The sequence below is a fragment of the Nicotiana tabacum genome, chromosome 6 (assembly GCF_000715075.1).
Source record: "Nicotiana tabacum cultivar K326 chromosome 6, ASM71507v2, whole genome shotgun sequence".
NCBI lineage: Eukaryota > Viridiplantae > Streptophyta > Magnoliopsida > Solanales > Solanaceae > Nicotiana > Nicotiana tabacum.
The window spans coordinates 55669199-55692884 of record NC_134085.1 but is presented as its reverse complement, the minus strand read 5'-3'; the positions used below and the strand labels follow the sequence as shown (position 1 = coordinate 55692884).

General features: G+C 38.0%; 1 protein-coding gene across 1 annotated transcript; it reads left to right on the top strand.

The window, feature by feature from the left end:
- Positions 1–49: 49 nt before the first annotated feature.
- Positions 50–23402, top strand: LOC107825715 (conserved oligomeric Golgi complex subunit 1). The gene is made up of 6 exons (XM_016652610.2): positions 50–2944; positions 4033–4227; positions 6376–6656; positions 7345–7524; positions 7810–7987; positions 23016–23402. Exons 1-6 carry the CDS (start codon positions 719–721, stop codon positions 23151–23153), a joined length of 3198 nt encoding a protein of 1065 aa, XP_016508096.1. The 5' UTR covers positions 50–718; the 3' UTR covers positions 23154–23402.
- The last annotated feature ends 284 nt before the right edge of the window (positions 23403–23686 follow it).

The window sequence follows — 23686 nt, the reverse complement described above, 5'->3', positions numbered from 1 at the left end:
GCATTGCCACAATCACAGCAATAAGTATACACACCATCACTATACCAATGACGAGGGTCTTTATCAACTCTTCCCTGTTGCCATTCGTGTTGGAGCCATTATTATGATCAAGCTCGAGGCTTATGTTCACATGATCAGGTGCAGGTTCTGTCTAAGTGACCTCATCAGATTTATTCACATGATCAGGTGCTGGTTCTGTCCAAGTATACGTATTTAGGAATTAGGCATTAGAGATAGAGTACCGAAAGTGGAAAGGTTTTTGATATTTAATATATATATATGGATATATATATATATATTCTTAACGCGTTAACGGATTATCCGTTAGGAAAATTGAATAATCCAGCCCCAAATCGATAAGCCGTTAATAAAAAAAATTCAATCTGTTTCCCATCCGTTGAACCGTTAACCCAATACCAATAAACTATTAAGCTTCGATTTTGGTTCGGTTTTGAACAACCCCAAATTCCAATAAAAAAGACCCGGATCGACCCCAACTAACACCCGTTTTCTGTTCCGGACCCACTTCGGGGACCCGAGAAAGAAACCCAAAACTCAGGTGTATCCGGAGCCGGTCAGTCTCGCAGAGGAAGAAGTTGAAGCACAGTGTTTGATAATGTAATATCTCTACTCAAGCATATACATACACGAAAAATGGAAGTTATTTTGCCAACCTGTTATCTCTAACTATCACTCCAATTGCAAATTCTTGTCGAAAATGAGGGTAGTGACACCTACATCCCCATCACCCGCCGATCAAAACCGCCTTAGCTCTACCCCCGTCGCCAGAAACCAAGATGCTGAATTACTCTTCCGCACAAAGCCAATTGCCGAAATCCGAAATGTGGAAGCCGCCACCAGAAAACAGATCCAAGACAAGAGCGAAGAGCTCCGTCAACTCGTCGGCAATCGTTATCGCGATCTAATAGATTCCGCCGATTCCATTGTTCTAATGAAATCCTCGTGCGAGTCTATTTCTGCCAATATTGCCGCGATACACCAGGGCATTCTTCATTCTCTTTCTTCCACCGTCGCTGCCGGTTCCCCTAAGTCCATTGTCTCTTCTGACCCTGCAAAAGCTCGAATTTACGGGATTGCCTGTCGGGTTAAGTATCTTGTTGATACGCCGGAGAATATCTGGGGCTGTCTCGATGAATCAATGTTTCTAGAATCTTCTGCTCGCTATGCTCGTGCTAAACACGTTCACCATAGCTTGAATGAAAATAAGGATCACAGAAGTGTGCTTTCGAAATTTCCTTTGCTTCAGCATCAATGGCAGGTCGTGGAGAGTTTTAAATTTCAGATCTCCCAGAGAAGCAGAGAGAGATTGTTGGATCAGGAACTTGGCCTCGGGATAAAAGCTTATGCGGATGCTCTAGCTGCAGTTGCTGTCATTGATGAGCTTGATCCCAAACAGGTTCTAACATTGTTCCTTGATTCGCGGAAATCTTGTATTTCTCAGAAACTAAATGCATGTTCCAATGTTAATGCTACTAGTTCTGATGTGATTTTAGTTTATTGTGAAGCGTTAAAAATTATTCAGGTTACAGTGGGACAAGTAGGAGAATTATTCTTGCAAGTATTGAATGATATGCCTTTGTTTTATAAGACTGTCTTGGGTTCACCTCCTGCCTCTCAATTGTTTGGTGGAATACCTAATCCGGATGAGGAAGTGAGGTTGTGGAACTCTTTTAGAGATGATTTGGAATCGCAAATGGTAATGTTGGATAGGGATTTCGTTTCCAAGGTATGTTCAGATTGGCTGAGGAATTGTGCCAAGGACATCATGAACAAGATCAATGGTAAATACTTGATTGATGTTATCAGCAGCGGGAAAGATCTTGCATCTGCTGAGACATTGATACGGGAAACTATGGAAAATAAACAGGTTTTGGAAGGGAGCTTGGAGTGGCTTAAGAGTGTTTTTGGGTCTGAAATTGAGTTGCCGTGGAAGAGAATACACGAGATAGTCCTGGGAGGTGATTCAGACCTATGGGATGAGATATTTGAAGTTGCTTTCGTTAGAAGGATGAAAGCAATTATTGATAAAGGATTTGATGAGTTGAGTGGATTAGTTGATGTTGTAGTGTCAGTGGGGGTCATATCAGGAACTCCTGGCGAGCAGGTCAATTTCCAGGCGTACTTGAATAGATCTTTAAATGGTGGAGGTGTTTGGTTCATGGAGCCAAATGGTAAAAAGGTTACCGCCATTCCTGGTGCGAAGTCACAGCAGCCTGAGGAGAATGATTTTCGCAGTTGTCTCACTGCTTACTTTGGGGATGAAGTCAGCAGGATAAGAGATGCCGTGGACAGCTGCTGTGAGAGTGTTCTAAAAGACCTACTAAGCTTCTTGGAGTCTCCCAAGGCATCCTTGAGACTGAAAGATATGGCCCCACATTTACAAAATAAATGTTACCTAAGTATGTCTGCTATACTAATGGAACTGAAGAGCGAGTTGGATGCATTGTCTGCTAACCTTCAAAACAAAAACCCAAAAGATGAGTCAGTGCCATCGCCTGCTATACTTGTTGAGAGGTCACTATTTATAGGGCGGCTTTTGTTTGCATTCCAAAAGCATTCCAGACACATTCCTGTCATACTTGGTTCACCAAGGTCATGGGTGAGTGAAACTAGAAGGGCTGGCTCGCTTAGGACCCCAGCTCTACAAAGGTACTCTATGCCACCCATGGACTCCCCAACCTCTGAAGGTCCTGGAAAGACAATGTTTGATTCACCTAGAAGACAAAGTTCGACGGCATCTGCTGCTTTGTTCGGGGTGGATGACACTTCTAGCCCACAACTTGAAGAGCTAAGTAAAATGACCCAAGATCTTTGCATCAGAGCTTATAATATGTGGATATCTTGGGTTTCTGATGAACTTTCAGTTATCTTATCCCAAAATCTCAAACAGGATGATGCCTTATTTGTAACAACAGCCTTGAGAGTAAGTGCCATTTTCCTATTACATATACTGATGCAATTCTTGATTTCTTTTAAAACAATATGTGATTCTCAATTATTTTTTTATGACTTCTTAAGCTGCACATAAAGTAAGTCTCACAATTTTATCAGGAAAAGAAAAAAAAAAAATTAACTTTCACAAAGTCTGGCAGTATTCATCACCCTTTTCTTTTCTTACTTTCTTCCTCCTTTTCAGTGTTCTGTCAGGTGTAATGCTGTTGGTAAATTCAGTTTAATTTTTGGATAGATAGTTTCGTTGCGGGCCAGGGCTCCTTTTGATTCTGCTTTATCTCAGTCAAACTCTGTTTGCTAAATAGAAGCACATTTAATGCCGCTCCGCGCGTGAGCAGCGACTAAGAAACATCCAATCTTTCTTAACACTTTGTACGCTTGAAGGCCAGTTTTAAAGAGAGAATGGTAATATTGATAGGTGCCTCACTTGATGGTGTATAGTGTACTTGGCCATGCTATATCATGAGAAGATTTTCGCTTCTGAACATGCCTACTCAAAACAGAGGAAAGAAAAAAGGGGGTGGGGGGGGGGGATAAGGATTCAAATTAGGTGATTTCTTCCATGTCATAAGTTTGGTGGGTATAGTAACCTGATATTTTTGTTGGTGGAAGTAGTATGTGCCGGTGGATAGGTCGAGGGTGCACGCAAGTTGGCGCATGCACTACAGTTATAGTAAAAAGGAAAAAGAAAAGAAAACATGCCTATTCCCAAAACAAGAAGAAGGTTTTGGTTTTCTTTTGTGTAGAGCGGGTTTTGTGTCCTGCACGGGGTGTAAGGCACCTGTGTGTGTGCTCTGGTTTACGTGGTCCTCTTTCATCGTTCTTTTACGTCATGAATAAAACTTGCATTTCTTATTGATAAGTGAACACCATCCCAAGTCTGTCTAAAAAAACAAGTGAACTATCACAAGTCAGTCATGCTCAAATAATATGCAAATTTCTTCTTTGGTCACTCTAAATTAGTTTATCAAGTTGATATCATCTCCTCTTAATTGCTAATTGATTGCTGTAAATTGGTTACACAAGCTTCTTCATCTTAAATTTTTGACTTTTTGGCAGGGTTGGGAGGAGACCATTGTTAAGCAAGATCAGTCAAATGAAGGCCAGTCAGAGATGAAGATATTGCTTCCTTCTATGCCTTCTTTGTACATAACCTCGTTTCTATTCCAAGCTTGTGAAGAAATTCAGCGAGTAGGTGGACATGTGCTTGATAAACCTATTCTGAAAAACTTTGCCTCAAGACTGTTAGATAAGGTATTGAAAAATTTAAGCTTCACCTTTTCCTATATGCCTCTTTTAATTGTGGAAAGGTATGGAAAGCAAGAAAGGACTGAATGCCCTTTTCTGGAATTATTTTCTGCTGGAATTAATGGACCCTGAAAGGTTCCTCATTGAAATGACTATCTGTCTGAAACTGACCTTGAATTCAATGTTTTGTTTTTCTTATTGCGAACATCAACCTCTTATTAATCATCCTTTCATGTCTTGTTGCTGATCTCATCCTCTTAGAGATCTCTATTATTGAATATTTGAATTTGGTTCATGATACATTCATCTCTTGTTGATAAAAACCTGAAAATATGACTCACCAGCATTGGCGATCTTATTCACTTCATAAGGATTTTATTTATGTCTCTATAGTTGGAAACTTATGTTCTATTTTATTTAAATCGTCAGCTGTTTCGAATATCTACTAAATTATTTTAGCAGCTGATCTCATAGTGTTGCCTGTTTTGACATGGCTCTCTGGAGCCTTTACTGAAAAAAGGAAGAAGCTGCTATATTCAGTCAAGTTTCTCTTGCATATCTGATTATCTTGTCCTGATGGATTTACTGAATATCTGCTCCTCAAAGCTTGAACTAGTTATAAGGTTGGATTGTTCTAGTCACGTTAACCTCTATCAAGCAGTAAGGAAACAGGTTTTTTTATTGATTGTAATATGCTGTAGCTGAATACATCATTTCAAGTTGGGCGCATCTGACAACCTAGTCTTTTGATTTTGTGTCTCAGAATTCATTGGTTGAACAGTTATTAAGACAGAGACTTTTTTTTGAGAATAGTAACAAAGTCTGAGACTTTTTGTAGATCAATTACGCAATTCTGTAGTTAGAAATCAAGGTTTTCACTAGTTTTCAGGAGCATGACGTCTGCAGAAAATAAATATTTATTAAGAGGTGGAGGGCCCTTACCACTAAGTTCTTCACTTGTCTAAACCATTCAAAAGACATGACTAGGTTAGCTGATAACTGGGGTTGCCTACCGTCTGCTAGACAAGTCTGTAAAGTACTTTTAACTTTTTGGTGTACTCATATAGCCCCTATTTGTATAGAAGATTGGGCGTCTTTTGTAGAGAATCATGTTATGATGTAAATTCTCTACTTTTTGGTATACTTCCTGTATACGGGAGTTCTCTCCATTTTGATTAATACAATTTACCTTATAAAAAAAAAGTTTGTAAAGTACTTTTAACAATTCAGAGTTTTTAATATTCTCGTTCTCTGCTACTATTTCTATCAGTGTTGTCAAAGGCACGCTTAAGCCCTGAGGCGAGGCGCAAAACATGTTGAGCGCTTCCCCTCGCTTAGTAGGCGCTTTAGTGTCATCACCAAGGCCTTAAAACATACTTTTCCTTGCCAATGAGAGTAATCCTGAAGAGGTGACGCTAAACAATTGATATTTCAATTTATCGTAATGTTTTTTTCCAGTTTTTTTGTCCATATTAGTGCTATCAAAGGGAAAAAGCAAAAAAGCTCTAAGGTCCTTCGGATATTTAAGTGCAAATAAAGTATGGGCTTTAATGATGAAAGTCAGAAAAGGAGAATAACTACAAATATATAGGTGTAGTCCAAGACTAATAAGTATAAGTATGATTAACAAATATATGAACAAAAAAATTGAAAAACAATTACGATAAAGTTAAATATCAATTGTTTGTGTCACCTCTTCAGGGTTATGCTTATTGGCAAGGAAGAGTATGCCTTAACCTTAATGACGACACTAAAGCGCCCGTTAAGCGACGCAAAGCGCTCAACATGTTTTGTGCGTTGCTCCAGGGCTTCAGCGCTCCTTTGACAACACTGGTCCATATGTTATTTATGCTTATAGTTATTAGTTTAGTACTACACATACATATTTGTAATTTTTCTCCCTTCACGCATTTTTTCATAAAGCCCATACTTTATTTGTGCTTCAAGCCCCAATGAACCTTAGAGCTTTTATGCACTTTTTGCCTTTGATAACACTGATTTCTATTTGGCTTGTTTTTTCCTTTTGAAAGGGATTTGAATTTGATTTGCTTTGAGTGAGTACTTTTGTTTCTTAAGCTTTCTAACAATTTCACCCTAGAAAAGCTTTCTGGCAATTAATGCTTCTGTATACTGATGACTGTGGCATATTGATAGGTGATTCATATTTATGGAGACTTCCTTTCCAGTCAAGAAACTCAGGGATCACAGATTTCAGAAAAAGGACTATTGCAAGTTTTATTGGATCTAAGATTTGCTTCAGATATTCTCGCTGGTGGTGATTCTAATGCAAATGAAGAGTCACTGAAAATGCCTAAAATGAAGCATCCTTTTAGAAGAAAGCATGATGTACAACTAAGTAAATCAGTAACTGAAGAGCGTGTCAATGGCTTGATAAGTAGCTTTGCACAGAGACTGGATCCTATTGACTGGCTCACGTAAGCTTTTCCAAATCAGATAAACTCTATGAAAATATTCATGCTGCTATGTAAATTTGCTTTCGTATCTTAACTTCAAACTGCTACCCCCTCTTTCCCATTTTATGGGGCTTTTCTGACTAGGCATGAATAGTAGTAGGTTAATTTAACCTGCACAAAATGAAATGATGAAGTACTTTTGAAAACATCAAGGTCGAACCATATTTGGATTCTTGAAACTTATGAATGTCATGTTAAAGTGTTTAGCATCTCTCTAAATGGACAAAAAGATTACAATCACCTCATTTTCTCTCTACCTTTTTTATTTTTGTCCTTATCTTTGCAGCTAATGTGCTAGTTTATAATTGAAAAATTGTTTACAATTTTAGTTATTAGAGTTTTCATTTATTAAGATTTGTAACTTTTATAATTGAATTATTGTTCAAAATTTTAATTATTAGAATTTTCATTTATTAAGAAATGTTTGTCTTTTCTATGCTCTTTTTCTCTCTGGGTGCCTACCTTGTAAATGGAGAAACAAAAATAACGGAACAATGGCAACAACAACAACAACATCAATAACAATAGACCTAGTGAAGTCCAACAAGTGGGGTCTGGGTTTGTTGTAGTGCCATTGGGTGGATAGTAGATTGATATATTGTGCCTTCTTGATCTTGTTAGTTGACACTTTTATCCGATTCATTTCCAGCTATGAGCCATATCTCTGGGAGAATGAGAGGCAGTCATACCTGAGGCATGCTGTGCTCCTTGGGTTCTTTGTACAGCTTAACCGGATGTACACAGACACTGCCCAGAAACTGCCAACCAATTCAGAATCAAACATCTTGCGCTGCTCCACAGTACCTCGCTTCAAATATCTCCCCATCAGGTTGATATTGTTGTAAATTTTATAAGTTCACTTCTCCGCTCAGTTCATTTTCTGCTCCGTTAGTGGTACTCTTTAACTTCTACCAGGATTTTCCCTCCTCCTTGATTGTCTCGACGGATTGATTACATTTCACACATTTGTATAAATCGCACTGCATTCTTTCTGTTGGATCTATGATTTTGTTCTCTGAAAGTAATCATCCTTTAATGTTTCTCATGTGGAATGGGTTTACTACAATTTGTCATGTATCCTTCCATGAATGCGTAAATTTATGCTTGTATCCAGTGCCCCAGCATTGTCTTCGAGGGGGACAACCAAGGCATCAATCTCAGCATCTATTGATGATGTTTCATCGAGAAGTCCCTGGAAAGGTTACACGAATGACGAGCTGTCTCGAAAGGTTGACATCGATGAAAATTCAGCTTCTGGGATAACATCGCCTTTTTTGAAATCATTTATGCAGGTAAACCATTTCCTCTTTGCCTAGTCTCTGTAGAATCTCCTTTGTAATATTTTTTTAATGCCAGTTCCTCGCATACTCTTTCCGTTTTAAACCAAAGGAGGTGAATTTTCCTTAATTTCTTAGATCTGAAAATATGCAGGAGTAATCAGACTCGTGCAGAAAGAAAGGAGAAATCTAATAAATTTTACGTCTTACTTTGTGGATCTTGATTTGATAGCTGCCGTTTTGTTTTTATTTGTAACTAGTATAGCGGATCGTTTCAATGTAAAAAAGAGCGGAGGAATATATATATATATATATTACACACTAAATTTAGCGACCGCATCCAAAAAATTAAATATTCATAAGTTATCTCAATCTACGCCTTTCTCCAATTTTTATTTTTCTTCATATTATAATTATAATTTTTTATTTAATATGTCACATCCATATTTCTAGTGAATATAGAAGAAACATTGATGACTAGGTCTATCTATAGATATAGATAAATAGATATAAACATTGAATTTATTAAAATAAATTAAATTTTATCCTAAAAGTGCCAAGTGACTTTTCTCAATACTCTTTTAAAGTTTTTTTGGAGAATTCTATCATATAATATTATATCCTACCATTTAAAATAGTATTCTGGACCATAAATTAGATATAGAAATATCAATTAATAATATATATTAAAATTTAAGCAAATAGAATCCAACAAATAGATTCTCCTTTTAATAATATTTAAATACTCTTCTTTTAATATAATAAAGATATAGTTTATAACTTTGTAATCAATGACCTATGGCCTAATATCAATGAGCAAATAACTATATATTAGGTTTGATATTTTTTACGGCAAACACGCACATTCAGTTATATTACGTGTTGATAACTTCCCAATTTAAAATATAATAAGTCTCAGAATAATTAATTTCTAATATATAGAAATCATTACTTTCTTGATAAAATATAAATATTTTTTTTCTATTTTTTGTTCATTATTACTTCTCATTATTGCACTATTCATTATTTAGTATTTTTACATTTTCATATGACTTTTTATTAGTTCACTATTTGATGAAATATCCTTTCTTAACATAAAAAGTATAATATAGATTTTTCCTACTCCTGAAAATCTAATTTATTCACTTTGATTGTTTTGCCAAAATATTCGGGTATTACTTAAATTTATCAATATATTTTTTTAGTAATATTAAAATATTCTCGCATTACCTCTATAATATAGATATTTTATTTAATATCTTATTTTGGTATTGAAATTATTTTAATTTTTAAAATCATCAAATTTTAATATCTTAAGTAAATTTATTTACTTTATTTTATATTTCAACTTATTTCAAAGTATAATCTACGTATTAAGAAAAATTGATATTATATGTATCTTCTCAGAATTGCAGATTGAGCTCAATCACAAAAAACAATTTTAAAAAAAATAGAAAATTAAATCTCAAAAATTGCAGATTGAGCTTGTCTCACATTTCAGTTTATGAATTTCATAAGATGCATTTTATGTTTTCTTAAGATTTTACTTTGTAACCTCGGAATTTTAGGTGAATAGCAAAACAATCGTTTTTTTATTTTGAGAAAGGTAACATTGTACTCATCAACACAAAGACTCACCTGGCAGCCAAATTTACAATTCCAAAAGTTACAGTCAGTCCTTGTTCTTCTTACAAGGATTCTGAAAACTGTAAATAATGTTTCTGTATCCTCTACAGAAGATTCTGTAAGCCAAAAATGAAAAGACAAAATATAGTTCAGTTTAACTTTCTGTAAGGAGTTGTGCTTATCTTCAAAACATCTAGCATTCCTCTCTTTCCATACATCCACCATATGCATGCTTCTATAGCTCTTCACCATCTCCTGTTCCTTAAATTGCCACCTACACTGTTCTAGCACTTCAGCAGATTACAAGTATTCCTGGGCTTAATCCATTTAATGTTTGCTAAAGCAAAGAACAGCTGTCACTACTGTGTACTGACACCGCAGTGCAAAATAAGATGGCTGTTCTCTTCTTGATCTGCTTGCACAGGAAACATCTAGAGGTCAGCTGTACTCCTCTTCTCTGTAGCTTCTCATTGGTTAGACAAGCTTTTTTAGCTACTAAACCCAACAAAACAGGATACACTGAAATGAACTGTAACTTTCCAACAAGGTCAATACGCATGTTGCTGTCCAGCATTATTTAGCAAATTGTATGCTCCTTTGACCGTGAAGCCCTTTCTACTTCCTCTTTCCAGGTGAGAGAATCTGCTATTTCAGTTGTGCCTTTGGAGGGTTCTAGGGCCTTCAAAAATTCAGCAACTCTACCAATCTCTCAATCATTCGAAGATCTTCTGAAGTTTATATTCGATCCTTGTTGACTCCATAGTCCCCCTATTGATGAATCTTTACTGATGCCAGATTATATAATTCAGGGAAGCTTTCTCTAAGTGGCCCATGCCCAACCAATTATCATTCCGAAAAGATATCTTTCTGCCATCTCCAGTTGTGAATCCAGTGTTAGCAGCAAACTCCTCCCAATGGTTCCTGATTGCCCTCCAATTGCTTACACCAAAAGCTGCCCTTACTGGTTTTAAAAAGGGCAGCCTGATGCACTAAGGTCCTGTTATGCGCGGGGTCCAGGGAAGGGCCGGACCACAAGGGTCTATTGTACTGGTTTTGAGCACCAATTATCCTGCTGTCCATATTTCTCAGTGATCACATTTCTCCATATTGCCTGTTCTTCTGTGTTATGCCTCCACAACCAATTCATTAGTAAGCTCTTGTTTTATATTCTAAAATTCCTGATACCTAAACCACCCTCTTTTTTGCTAGTGATGACTAAGCTCCATTTAACCGAGTCTTTTTTTTTGTAATTAAAATTTTATATTAATCACCAAGTAAGGCTGCGTACAATAGACCTTTGTGGTCCTGCCCTTCCCCGGACCCCGTGCATAGCGGGAGCTTAGTGCACCGGGCTGCCCTTTTTAATTAATCACCAAGTAGGGAAGTTACAAAACAAGCATAGCTATTCTCAGCTAGCTACTCTGAACAAAGCAAACAAACGACCTCCTATTTAGTTCTACTTTCCAGCAGTCTAAGTCCTATACATATAGCTGGTCTATGGATTGCCAAATTTAAAGTTCAGCTTCTGTATGTCACTAGTGCCTCTAATATTACACACACATGCTATTTCTCTGGCTATGCTTTCTTGATTTCTGGCTTCTTCCTTGAAGATTCTGCTATTTCTTTCTTTCCATACTGCATGGATGAATTCTACATGTCACTCTTATGATCTTTGCTGTTGATGTTCTCCCTTTAGCTTTGTGTATTATCCACCTGAAGAATTGAGTCCATGTATGTCCTATCTGAGCTTGTATTTGCAGCCACTTCAATAGTTCCACAATTCCTTTGAAAAATTGCATTCTCCAAAGAGGTGATCCCTGCTTTCATCCGATACCTGGCACAGTACACATATTAGTTGTACACTGATATCCTATTTGAGGAGTCTGTCAGTTGTTAATAGCTTCCCATGACAGTACAACCATAATGTAAACACAGCTTTAGGTCCGGCTCTGTTCTGGAATATCAAGTTCCTCCATTCAACTTTAGGATGATCCCCCAGTAGCTGATTGTAGATATACCTGATGATAGATTTCTTCTGTATAACATCTCTTTGTATATGACTGACAACATCCCTTGTCCCTAGTATCTTCTTCACCATCCAGCTTGCCTGGTTTGGTATGTTCATTTCATGAATGATCTGCCCTTTGATGGAGTACGTATGGATCCACCTTATCCACATTTTGTATGCTTTATGTGCTACATCCCACCTTGTCCATTTAACCAAGTGATAGCATCTACTGTCTCTGTTCCCTTCCCACAAAATATTCCTTCTTAGGGCATCCCGTCTCTTTTCCACCTTCACAGGTTGGGGAAAAAGACATTACATAAGTGGGCAAAGAATCTAGCGCACTATTGACAAGAGTAATTCTGCCACCTAAAAAATAGGTACTAGGTCTTCCATATTGCCAATCGTTTCTCACATTTTTCAACCAACCTGTTCCAGATCTCCATTGCCTTGGCTTTTGCTCCAAGAGACGGCCCCAAATAGGTTGTTGGCAAGTGTCGCACTTCACATCCCAAAACCCTGCAAGAACTTGAAACTCTTTCCACCTTATTTACTGGGAATAAATGCTCTTTCTCCAATTAATGTGCAGTCTAGAAATAGCCTAATTATATGACCAGGATCATTTTCAACTGTCTCACCTGCTCTAGATTGGCTTCACATAACACCAATGTGTCATCAGCATAAAGTAAATGTGAGATTTCCAAACCATGTGGTACCCTGTTATTAACTTGGAACCCCTTTAGCCATTCATTCATAGTGGCTCTTTTCATCATGTTGTCCCTCCATTGTTATGATGAACAGAAAAGGGGCAGCGGATCCCCTTGCTTCAAGCCCCTTATGGGAGGATTAGCTCCTGGAATTCCATTCACCAAAATAGAAAAACTGATTGTACTTGTACAAAAGAATATCCACTTTAGTGATTTTCTCCTGAACCCTGTTGAGTCTCCCACATCAGATGGGAATGGGGGACTTGGTCCCTTGTATGGTTTGGGGAATCCTAACTTTATGAGCTAGCTTTTGAGATTAAGTTAGTCCCAAGGTTCATTTCTTTATCATGATATCTGAGGCAGACCATCCTAATTTTTTGTTTCACTGATGTTAAGCCCACATATTATATTGTCAACGCTCCAGGTGGCTAGGGCGTGAATTTGGAGGGGGGGGGGTTGTCTCCGACATCGGATGTGGATGGGAGACTTGATGGAAATATCTGTAAGCTGATCATTTGACTTTATAAACTTTGTAACAATATCTTTTGAGAATATGTATGCCAACTTGATTATCACACACTAGTTTTATCTGATTGATTTTACCAAATTTCAATTTCTTGAGCAATTGAAAAAACACGGAAGGCACCAAGTGGTGTATCAAAGCTACTGCTACAATCAAGGACAACACTCGACCACCTAACCCTTTACCTTATTTCTCAACCTCCACACATTCCTATCTATGGTCATGTCCTTAGTGAGCTGGAGCAATGTCATATCTTGCCTACTCATCTCTCCTCAATAGTTCTTCGGATTGCTACCTCTCCATTGGCCCTCCTATGCCAACCTCTCACACCTCCTCACCGGAGCATCAATGCCTCTCCTCTTCACATGTCCGAACCATCTAAGTCTCGCCTCCCGCATCTTGTCCTTCACAGGGGCCACATCCACCTTGTCCCGAATAACTTCATTTCTAATTTTATCTAACCTAGTATGACCGCACATCCACCTCTAACATTCTCATCTCCGCCATCTTCATCTTCTGGCCATGGGATGTCTTGACCAATTAATGTATTTTGTTAGCTCCTTTGTCTTAGAATGACAAGATGTAAAGGGACTAACATTTAGTATTATTTATGCTTTTCAATTTTCTGTAATCGTGCATCTTCTTGATGCCTTTTGTTAATGAAACAACTTACTTCATCAAAAAAAAAAAAGACTCCGCCCCATACAACAATGTCGGTCTAACCACCGCTCTAACTTACCTTTAACTTTTGGTGACACATTCTTATCACACAAAACATCGGAAGCGAGCCGTCATTTCATCCATCCCGCCCAATATGGTGTGTGACATCCTCGTCAACCTCCCCATACCCTTGTATAATAGACCCAAAATCAAGCCTCACGTCTTCGTCCTCTCCTAAGTCGCGCCACTGAACTTGCACTCCAAGTATTCTATTTTGTTCCTGCTCAACTTACCTTTAGACTCCAAAGTATGCCTCCAAACCTCTAACCTCTCTTAACACCACAACGCTTCTCATCAATCAGTACAATGTCATCTGCAAACAACATGCACCACGACACTTCCCCTTGAATGTGACACGTCAGCGCATCGATCTCCAGGGCAAACAGAAATGGGCTGAGGACTGACCCTTGATGTAACCCCATCACAACCGGGAAGTGATCCGAGTCCCCTCCCACTGTCATTACCCGAGTCTTAGCCACCCTCGTACATTCTTGAATAGCCCTAATGTATGCAACAGGAACACCTCTAGCCTCCAAACATCTCCACAGCACCCCCCTCTGTACTTTATCGTAAGCCCTCTCTAAGTCGATGAACGCCATATGTTAATCCCTCTTCCTCTTTCTATATTGTTCCATCAACCTCCTAACAAGGTGAATAGCTTCTGTAGTCGAACTCCCTGGCATAAATCCGAATTGGTTCTCTGAAATTGACACAATCCTCCTCACCCTCAGCTCCACCACCCTCTCCCATATTTCCATAGTATGGCTCAGTAGCTTGATACCCCGATAGTTATTGCAATTTTGGATATTCCCCTTGTTCTTATACAACGGGATCATCGTACAAGGAAATCTAATTGCTTGTTCGCATCAGCAATTTGCAAATTACCACAGAGTAGAATATGCGACTAATTCAGTTAGAGAGAAGGTAACAAATCCTTGTGATTGGTCAGCTTCCTCTGTTAATAGCAAGAGAATACAAAACTATTCTTGTCAGAAAATTAGGTTCCACTAATTGAGAGAGAGCCTCAAAGAGTAAAGTGATAAGATCTCTCACCGAGAACTGGTTTAGTCGACCAAGGTTTTAGGGAACTCCTATCTCCGTTCTTAACTAGACTTCGCTTGCTGGTATCATGAATTGATGTTCAGAATCGATCTTGATAAATATATAATGTATTGAAGTAAATCAGAAAAGAGCAAATGTAAATTCTTTGTTAAGGTGTTCCTCCTGAAGATATATAGATTATACAAGACAAATTGGCCTCACACAAGTTCTGCGTGCCAAGAAGTAATAATATGTTATTCTTAAAACAGAAGAATTAACAACTTATTAGAATGTATGTATATCCAATATGTACTGGGTGTACTTAGTTGTTTTTCCAATGGCAAATGATATTTTGGGTGTATCAAATGATATCTTAGCTTTTATTTTATCTATTGGCAATAGAGATGAGTCAGAATGTCTAAAACTAGGACTTAATACCTTTTAGTTTTCTGCTGTTAAGACCATCGTTACTAGGAAGAGTAATTCATTATGTCCATGAAAAAGATAAATTTGAGCAAAGAATGTTGCTTCCCACATAATCTATTGGAGCAATTAAATTTCGAAAGGAAGATATATCAAAATTTAATTGATAGATGGCTAGAAAAACAGAGATAGTTTTGTCGGAGAGTATGATTTTTGATTTTATTCATAAAAAGTCTTTAGGTTATGTCACGACCCAATTCCCACTATAGGCCGTGATGGCGCCCAACATCGGCGTTAGGCAAGCCAACGACGAACCATCAACTTAATTATCCATTTTTATACTCTTAAAATCTTGTGATTCATTAAGTGAATGAAGTTAAGTGAATGAACCATAGAGATATACTTACATTCTTACTAAGCCTTAAAGTATAAACGAAACATCAAACGAAATGATGATAATATTTGGAAAAACCATAATTTTCTACTAGGAATTTCCAAAACCCGGTGTCACAAGTGCACGAGCAATCTAGTAGAATATACAAACCACTATAGCTACTGTCTGGATCAAAATAGATAGATGATAAATATAACATGAAGAGACTCCGGGTGCTGCAGATCGGAGCATGGAGAGCAGCTCACCACTAAGTCTCCAGATAGTGCGTATGCGCGCTCGTATGACCGCCTGGAGTACCTACCTCAGTACTACCTGCACAATTAATGCAGAAATGTGGTATAAATACGTAAATCAACGCGTTCCCAGTAAGTATCTAGTCTAACCTCGAAGAAATAGTGACGAGGGGCCGACATCGACACTTACTAGTGGTACAATAAATAAAGTGCATGAAACATAGGCATGCATGCACAATAAGTAGTGATGGAGTAAGTAACTGTAACTAACATGATCCTTTGACATAATAATAATAATAAGAAATCCTCAAATACCATGTGCTTTCTCGAACAGATAAGGAACATCAAGTAAATGTCAAGTCTAAAGTCAAGAAGGAAATTTCATATATAGTCTGACTCCTAGTCATATTATGCACGGATTATGCCGAGGTCGTACGGCCCGATCCCTAATAATAGTGTACACTGCCGAGGTCATACGGCCCGATCCAGACTCATCTCAAATATACTGTCGAGGTCGTACGGCCCAATCCATAGGAATAGAGGGACTTTCCGAACTACGGGTCACATAAATACAATACAAGGATAGGAACATAAAGAAAGCATGATTTTTACCGGCAATCAAGTATCCCGCCAAAAACTCAAGGTAAAGAGGTTCGGCCTAACAAAATCTCTGATCAAATCTCAATTATAAATTTAAGTAATTAAACTAAAAAGTTGAGTTCAAGTAATACAAATATTGCATGGTAAAGTCCTAACTGTACCTGGACATAATCATTATATTAGCTATACGTATGAACTCTCATCACCTCATATGTACGTAGCACCCATAAAAAATAGCTCACAACAATTAGAATACCTACATGGATAATTTCCCTCTTACAAGATTAAGCAAGAGACTTACCTTGCTTCCAAGTCCTCTATTCGGCTCTCAAACCTCACTAGTCGCCTCAAAACAACGTCGAGCAACCCGAAACTAATCAAATGACGCATAAATCAATTAATATATGTTCAAAAGTTTATAATTTAACTATTAGAGTAATTTCTCAACCTCGCTAGGGAAGTCCATAAAAGTCACCCCCGGGCTCATGTGCCCGGATTCCGGAATATTTTGTAGATAAATGTTACCCATGACCTTACAAACTCAAATATATAAATTATACCCAATTCCATCATCATTTTCCTGGTCAAACCTCATTTTTACTAAATCCTAGATTTTTCAACAAAATTTCATAATTCTACTAATTTTCAAGTTAAAATCTACCCATAACCCATATATTTAATTCACATTAGGTAGAAATCACTCACTTTATAGTGCTTGATGAAAATCCCCCTCCAAGAAGCTCCAAAATCGGCTAAGCCAAGTGAGAAATGGGAAAAACGAGCCTAAGTTCCGTTGCTAAAATGATGTTCTGCCCAAGCATTCCTTCTTCGCGATCGCGGAAGCCTCCTCGCGATCGCGAAGGCAAAGCTGCCATCGCCCCAAAAATACTCATCGCGAATGCGATCGGGGCTCCGCGCGCCATGGCTAACCTAGCTTACCCTTCGCGAACACGGACGATCCTTCACGAACGCGAAGGCCAACGACATGCCATCCCTAGCCCCAACTCCTTCGCGATTGTGTCATCCCTCTCGCGAACGCATAGCTTTACTGACCTAAGCCTTCGCGAACGCGACCCCACCAACGCAAATGCGAAGCACAAAAATGCCTCCAACCCAAATCCTTCATCGCAAACACGAGACTCTCTCCACATTCGCGAAGAACAAAACCAGCACCAGGAAATCAGCCAACTTAAACATTGCTCCGGGTGGTTGGAGACACACCCATGCCACCCTTGACCCCAGTCAAATGTACCAACAAGTCTATAAACATAATCCGGACCTACTCGAAACCAAGAATTGCACCTCAAAGCCAAATTAACCAACATTTTAACTTTAAACTTCTTCCAAGTAACTCCAAACGGGACGAGCCATACTTAGACAATCGGAATGACGCCAAATCTTACGAACAAAACAAATCACAATACAAGCCTATTCTAAGGCTCGGAGTCCCAAACGGACATCAAAAACACTAAAAGCTTGTTTGGAAATTCACTTACGAATTGGATTTGGGTGTAATTAGGTGTAATTACACAGTTTGACATGTTTGTTTGGCCAAAATAATTACTTGGTCCGCATGAAATTGAGTGTAACTAGAGAGGTTAATTATATTCTCCAATTCTTAAGGGGATGTGAGAATTGGTGGTAATTACACTATGTAATTACAAGGTTACTTTTGAAATTCTTTCCTTTTTGTTTTTATTGTAATTTATTTTCTTTATAACTTTTTATTTCCATTATTTTAATTTCTTTTTATTTTATTACTTTTTAATTTCTTTATTAATTTTAATATATTTTTCTTTGTACATTATTTATCTTTTATTTCTCTACCTTTATTTCTTATGATTCCATGTAATTGCTCGTATATTTTATTTCTTATATGTTTTATTTTCTTCATTTTGCGTTATTATTCTAGTTTTTGAAACTACACCTCCTAATATTAGAAATAATAAGTCATTCAAACTTGGCATATAATGAGTAATGTCCTTAAAGTAGAATTCCGTTGTTGAATGATATGATAAACCTATTATGTTTCTTAATCTTAAGTTGTATTGGAACTTATTTTTATTATGTTGGAATTTGACATATGTTAAACTATTTTTTTTTATTATTTTGAAACTGTGATTTTATTATTTCACATTGCATGTTGTTCATTTTTCAGTTAAAATTGATAGATTAGTTTTGTCAAATATTTGAATAATATTATGATATTATATTTATAAATTTTAATTTATTTTATCAAACATGCATTCCATGATGTTCTTACAAAATGTATGTTTTTAGTTTTTATAATCAACTAAACTAGATATTACTCCATTAATTTAGAAAATATATATTAATTATTTTTACAATATTAGTTATAAATATATGATTACTAATTAATGTATATTCAAGAAAAAATATGCATCTTGAATGCTACCGGTCCACCCAAAACTCGATCCGAACACATGCCCAATTCCAAAATCATCATAAGAATCTATTGGAACCTTCAAATCCCGATTCCGAGGTCATTTACTCAAAGTGTTGACTCAAGTCAAACTTGGCCACTTTATGCCATTATTATGGAACTAAGTGTTCCAAATTCAAGCTGAATCTTTCCAAATCGAAACCAACCGTCCCTACAAGTCGTAAAATAGTAAAAGCACATACAGGAAGTCTTAGATAGAGGAACAAGAATCTAGAAAGCAAAACGACCGGTCGGGTCGTTACATTCCCCACTTCTTAAACAAATATTCGTCCTCAAACGGATTTAGAATCATACTTGGAGCGCGGAATAAGTGTGGATATCTGATTCGTATGTCCTCATCGGTCTCTCAAGTCGCCTCCTCGACTTGTTGAGCCGCCCACTGATCCTTCACCGCTAAAATCTTATTAGACCTCAACTTGCGGACCTGCCTATCAACAATGGCAACTGGCTCCTCCTCATAACCCAAGCTCTTATCTAGTTGAACTGTGCTATAATCTAACACATGGGACCTGTCGGCATGGTACCTCCGGAGCATAGAACGTGGAATAACGGATAAAGCTTTACAAAATGCCACATTAGAATGATCAGCTGGTCTGTTTACTTTAAGCTGCCCACTTTCGTACCAAGTGAATACATGACGATAGGGAGAAACAGATCTGAGAGTTGCTTTTCCTTTTTTGGTTCTTTCTGAAACATTTTCTCCATGATTCTCAAGACCGGACATGTCTTGTTTTTTTTTGATAAGTAATTAAAGATATTATAAAATTTATGCACTAAGCCAGTGCATCAGGCATAATTACAGGTTGTGCAAACCCTCTATTGTATCTGGCATTCCATCTACATCATGTTCAATTACCAGATTGCACCAAAAAGCTAACAAAAAAATACATCTCTGTTTAAGGCTGTGAATATTGCTCGATGTGCCTTCAAAAATTCTATTGTTTCTTTCAAGTCAGACAGTCCACCAGATGGCTTGTGGTATGGTATTCCAAGTTCTTAGAGATTTCTTACTAATCCCCTCTCTGCTCCAACCTTGCAAGAGCTCAACAATTGATTTTGGCATGGCCCAACTCATGCCCAAAATTACCAGAAACATATTCCACAGCTGCCTAGTGACCCTACAATGCAAGAAGAGATGGCCAACTTATCCGGATGCTCTCCACACAATGGACATCTACTGCACAGTTGAAACCCCCTCTTTTGGAGGTTTGATTGTGTAAGACAAGCCTCCCGAGCAACAATCTAAGAGAAACAAGCAACCTTTAAAGGAGCCTTGCTTCTCCAAACCTTTTCCCAAGGACATAATACCCCGTCGCTGCTAGAATCCAGCATGTGGTAACAACTTTTGACTGAAAAAAGACCCTGTTGATCGCTTTTCCAACCTATGGAGTATGTTCTGTTGTGATCCAAGGTTATGTTGTTTAACCTCGAAGCAGAATACATAGTCTTTCCACTTCCCAATCATTAAAATCGCTTCTTGGGAAAAGATTCCACCCTTGTGTTGAAAAGAATACTGCAATTTCTCCTTTTTGTTGAGAAGATAAGCTGAAAATGTCGGTGAATTGGTCTTTTAGTGGGGTGTGACCCAACCATGCATCTTCCCAAAATCTGATTTTCCTCCCATCACCAAGAATAAAGCTTATATTTGACTTGAATTTGTTCCAATAACCTCTGATATTTTTCCATACTCCGGTACCATGAGAGGCTGTAGATATTTTTGTACTCCAGGGGTTCTCAATTGTGAATTTTTCCACCAACACCCTCCTCCATAGTGCCTCTACCTCCTTGTTGAATCTCCAATGCCATTTCATTCATTGTGACCTTTTAGGTTCTTAATACCAAGACCGCCTTTCCTTCTATCTCTAGTGACTGATTTCCAATTCACTAGGCAGAAAGCATTGGATTGTTTCTTTCCTTGCCAAAGGAAGTTTCGTCTCAATCTGTCCAATCTTTTCAAAACTGAGGCAGGAGCCGGGAAGAGAGACATGGTGTAGGTAGGGAGTGCGCTGAGCACACTGTTGAGCAAAGTGACTCTGCCCCCTAAAGAAAGATATTGTCTCTTTCAGTTAGCCAACTTCATCTCCGTCTTCTCAATCACCTCATTCCATATTGTCACTGATTTATATTTGTCTCCCAAAGGTAAGCCCAAGTACTTTGTAGGAAGAGTTCCAATGTTGCACTGCAAAATGTTGGCAAGTTGACTGATATTTTGCACATCATTTACTGGGAAGAGAGAACTTTTCGTGAGGTTGGTGTGTAACCCCGAGACTACTTCCAAAAAAGTTAGAACCATCCTCAAAATCAAGACTTGGTGTTCCTCTGCATCACACATGATCAGAGTGTCGTCTGCATATAAAATGTGAGTGATTTGGAGATTCCCAGATCCTCTACAGTCCGCATGAAAACCCAAGATCCAGTTTGCCTGTACTGCACTGTATAACATCTTACTAAGGCCCTCCATGACAAGAATAAAGAGAAAAGGAGAAAGAGGATCGCCTTGTCTTAGTTCTCTTTGCGAAGAAAAGAAACCATGAGGATTGCCATTTATGAGAATAGAGAATTTTACTGAGGAAATACAGAATCTGATCCAACTAATCCATTTGCGGCTGAAGCCCATTTGCCTTAATAAATTCAGCAGAAAACCCCAATTGACATGATCAAAAGCTTTTTCGATGTCTAACTTACAAAGGATTCCCAGCTTTCCTAACTTCATTCTTGAATCCAAGCATTCATTAGCAATCAAGGCCGCATCTGTGATGTTTCTATCGCTAAGAAAAGCCATTTGAGAGGGGCTGACTAGACTAGGAAGCACTTTTTTAAGTCTATCCGCCAAAGTTTTTGATAGAATCTTGTAGAAACTGCCTATCAAACTGATAGGTCTGAAATCTTTAAGTTCCTTTGCACCAGTTTTCTTGGGAATGAGAGCAATATAAGAAGCATTTAAGCTTCTCTCAAAAAATTCAAGATTGTGAAAGTGGTTGAGAGCATTCAACAAATCAACTTTTATTACTCCACAACACTTATTGTAAAATCCCATGGAGAAACCATCCGGACCAGGAGCTTTGTCACTTTCACAACTTTTGATTACCTCCAGAATCTCCTCTTCCAGGAATGGATGATGTAGCCATTCTTTTTCCTCATTAGAGATACAGGGAGCATTTGCAAACTCCCATTCTGGCCTCCAAGACTCATTCTCTCTGTATAAGGACTCATAAAAACTAAGAATCTCATTAGAGATGATTTCCATGTTATCAGTAGTGTTACCCCCAACTTCCAGCTTGTCAATTTGATTGAACTTCCTGTGGGAATTAGCCATTTTGTGGAAAAAACCAGTGTTGTTATCTCCTTGCTTCAACCAGAGGCATCTAGACTTCTGCCTCCATGAGACTTCTTCCAATCTAAAAATCTCCTCAAGCTCCATTTGTAAGCTTGGTTTGGAAAGAAGTAGATCATCTGGCAGAGGTGTTTCTTCAGCATACTGGTCAATTTCCAGAATCCTATTCAGAATACACGATTTCCTATTCTTCAAATGTCCAAAAGAGGCCTTGTTTCATTCCTTCAACTCGAGTTTCAGCAACTTAAGTTTCTTTGCAAAAATAAAATCTAGTCTGCCAAGAATGTTGAAAGAACTCCAGCAGTTTCTGACTATTTCCTCAAACTCAGGATGTTCCAACCACATATTTTCGAACTTAAAATAAGAGACATTATTAGACCAGTGCCCGCACTCGAGAAATAATGGACTGTGATCCGAGACCATACGAGGAAGAGTAGATTGTTGGATTACACCGAATAGATCATCCCGCTCGGCAGAAAACAAGAATCTGTCGATCCTAGGAGCCACTCTGCAGGAGTTATCTTTAGACCAAATATACTTTCCCCCAAATAAAGGGGGATCTATCAAATTCAAGTCCTCGATGAAATCTGAGAATTCCTTCATGCCTCTGTCAAACCTTGAACAATGTATTCTCTCACAAGGAAACCTTGTGGTATTGAAGTCACCACCAATTTCCTCATTTTGAAAACTGGTGCTACCATAACATCTTCCAGTTAATGATGATAATGTAAAGTGATACTTTTTTAATATAGAATGTAAAGTGCTACTTTACATGAAGTGAATCTGATATTGTAGCTCATTATCACATAAAGAAAGTCCGGGTCTTTGCCATTTGGAGCATGTAGTTTCAGGGAAATGGTCCAGTTACTGGAGCTGCTATTTTAAACTGTGAATCATGGGATGACTTATTGATTTGACTGAATAAGCTTCTATTTCCTCACGTAAGGCTGAATTTTCTACCAACAATATCCAGGTTGGCAGCAAATTTGGAGAGAGCACACTGAAACTGGGATCAATACTAACCGATGGACAAGTGGGCAGGTTTGGTGACATATTACCTGTTCAAGCTGCAGGCTTTCATTCCTTCTTCACAGCTGCCAGATCAGAGTAACTACCGAGGAATATATAATGAGCTTTACTCTAGAAACAACCTTGAAGTTCAGCAGAGATGAGAGATGAATATTCTTTTTTGTGAGGAAGGTAGCATAGCCTTTTTTCATTTTTACTTTTTATACTTTTGCAGTCACGAAAAGAAGAATTTTACTCTGTAATTTATGATATGATTGGAACCAGCAGTCGATGAGCTTAATCTGCTTGTATAAATAAGTCATCAATCAAAAGATGTCGCAGCGGATGTAAATGATGTTATTCTTTTAATTACATTTCCCATATATATTATACAGAGGAGGAGCACTGATGCACCGGTGAGGAAGTGTGAGCGACTGGCTGTAGTGGGCACGCGGAGAGGTAGAGGGCGACCTAAGAAGTATTGGGGAGAGGTGATCAGACAGGACATGGCGCGACCTAGGATTACTGAGGACATGGTCCTTGACAGAGAATTATGGAGGTCGAGCATTAAGGTTGTAGGTTAGGGGAAAGTTGTGAATATTTCTACAGCACAATAGAGTGAGACCTAGCTAGTTA

Excerpts from the sequence above, each read along its gene's own strand:
- LOC107825715 (XM_016652610.2), top strand. The coding sequence starts at position 719 with ATGAGGGTAGTGACACCTACATCCCCATCACCCGCCGATCAAAACCGC. Across the intron at positions 6,657-7,344 it reads GATCCTATTGACTGGCTCAC|CTATGAGCCATATCTCTGGG; the intron begins GTAAGCTTTTCC and ends ATTCATTTCCAG. Across the intron at positions 7,525-7,809 it reads TTCAAATATCTCCCCATCAG|TGCCCCAGCATTGTCTTCGA; the intron begins GTTGATATTGTT and ends GCTTGTATCCAG.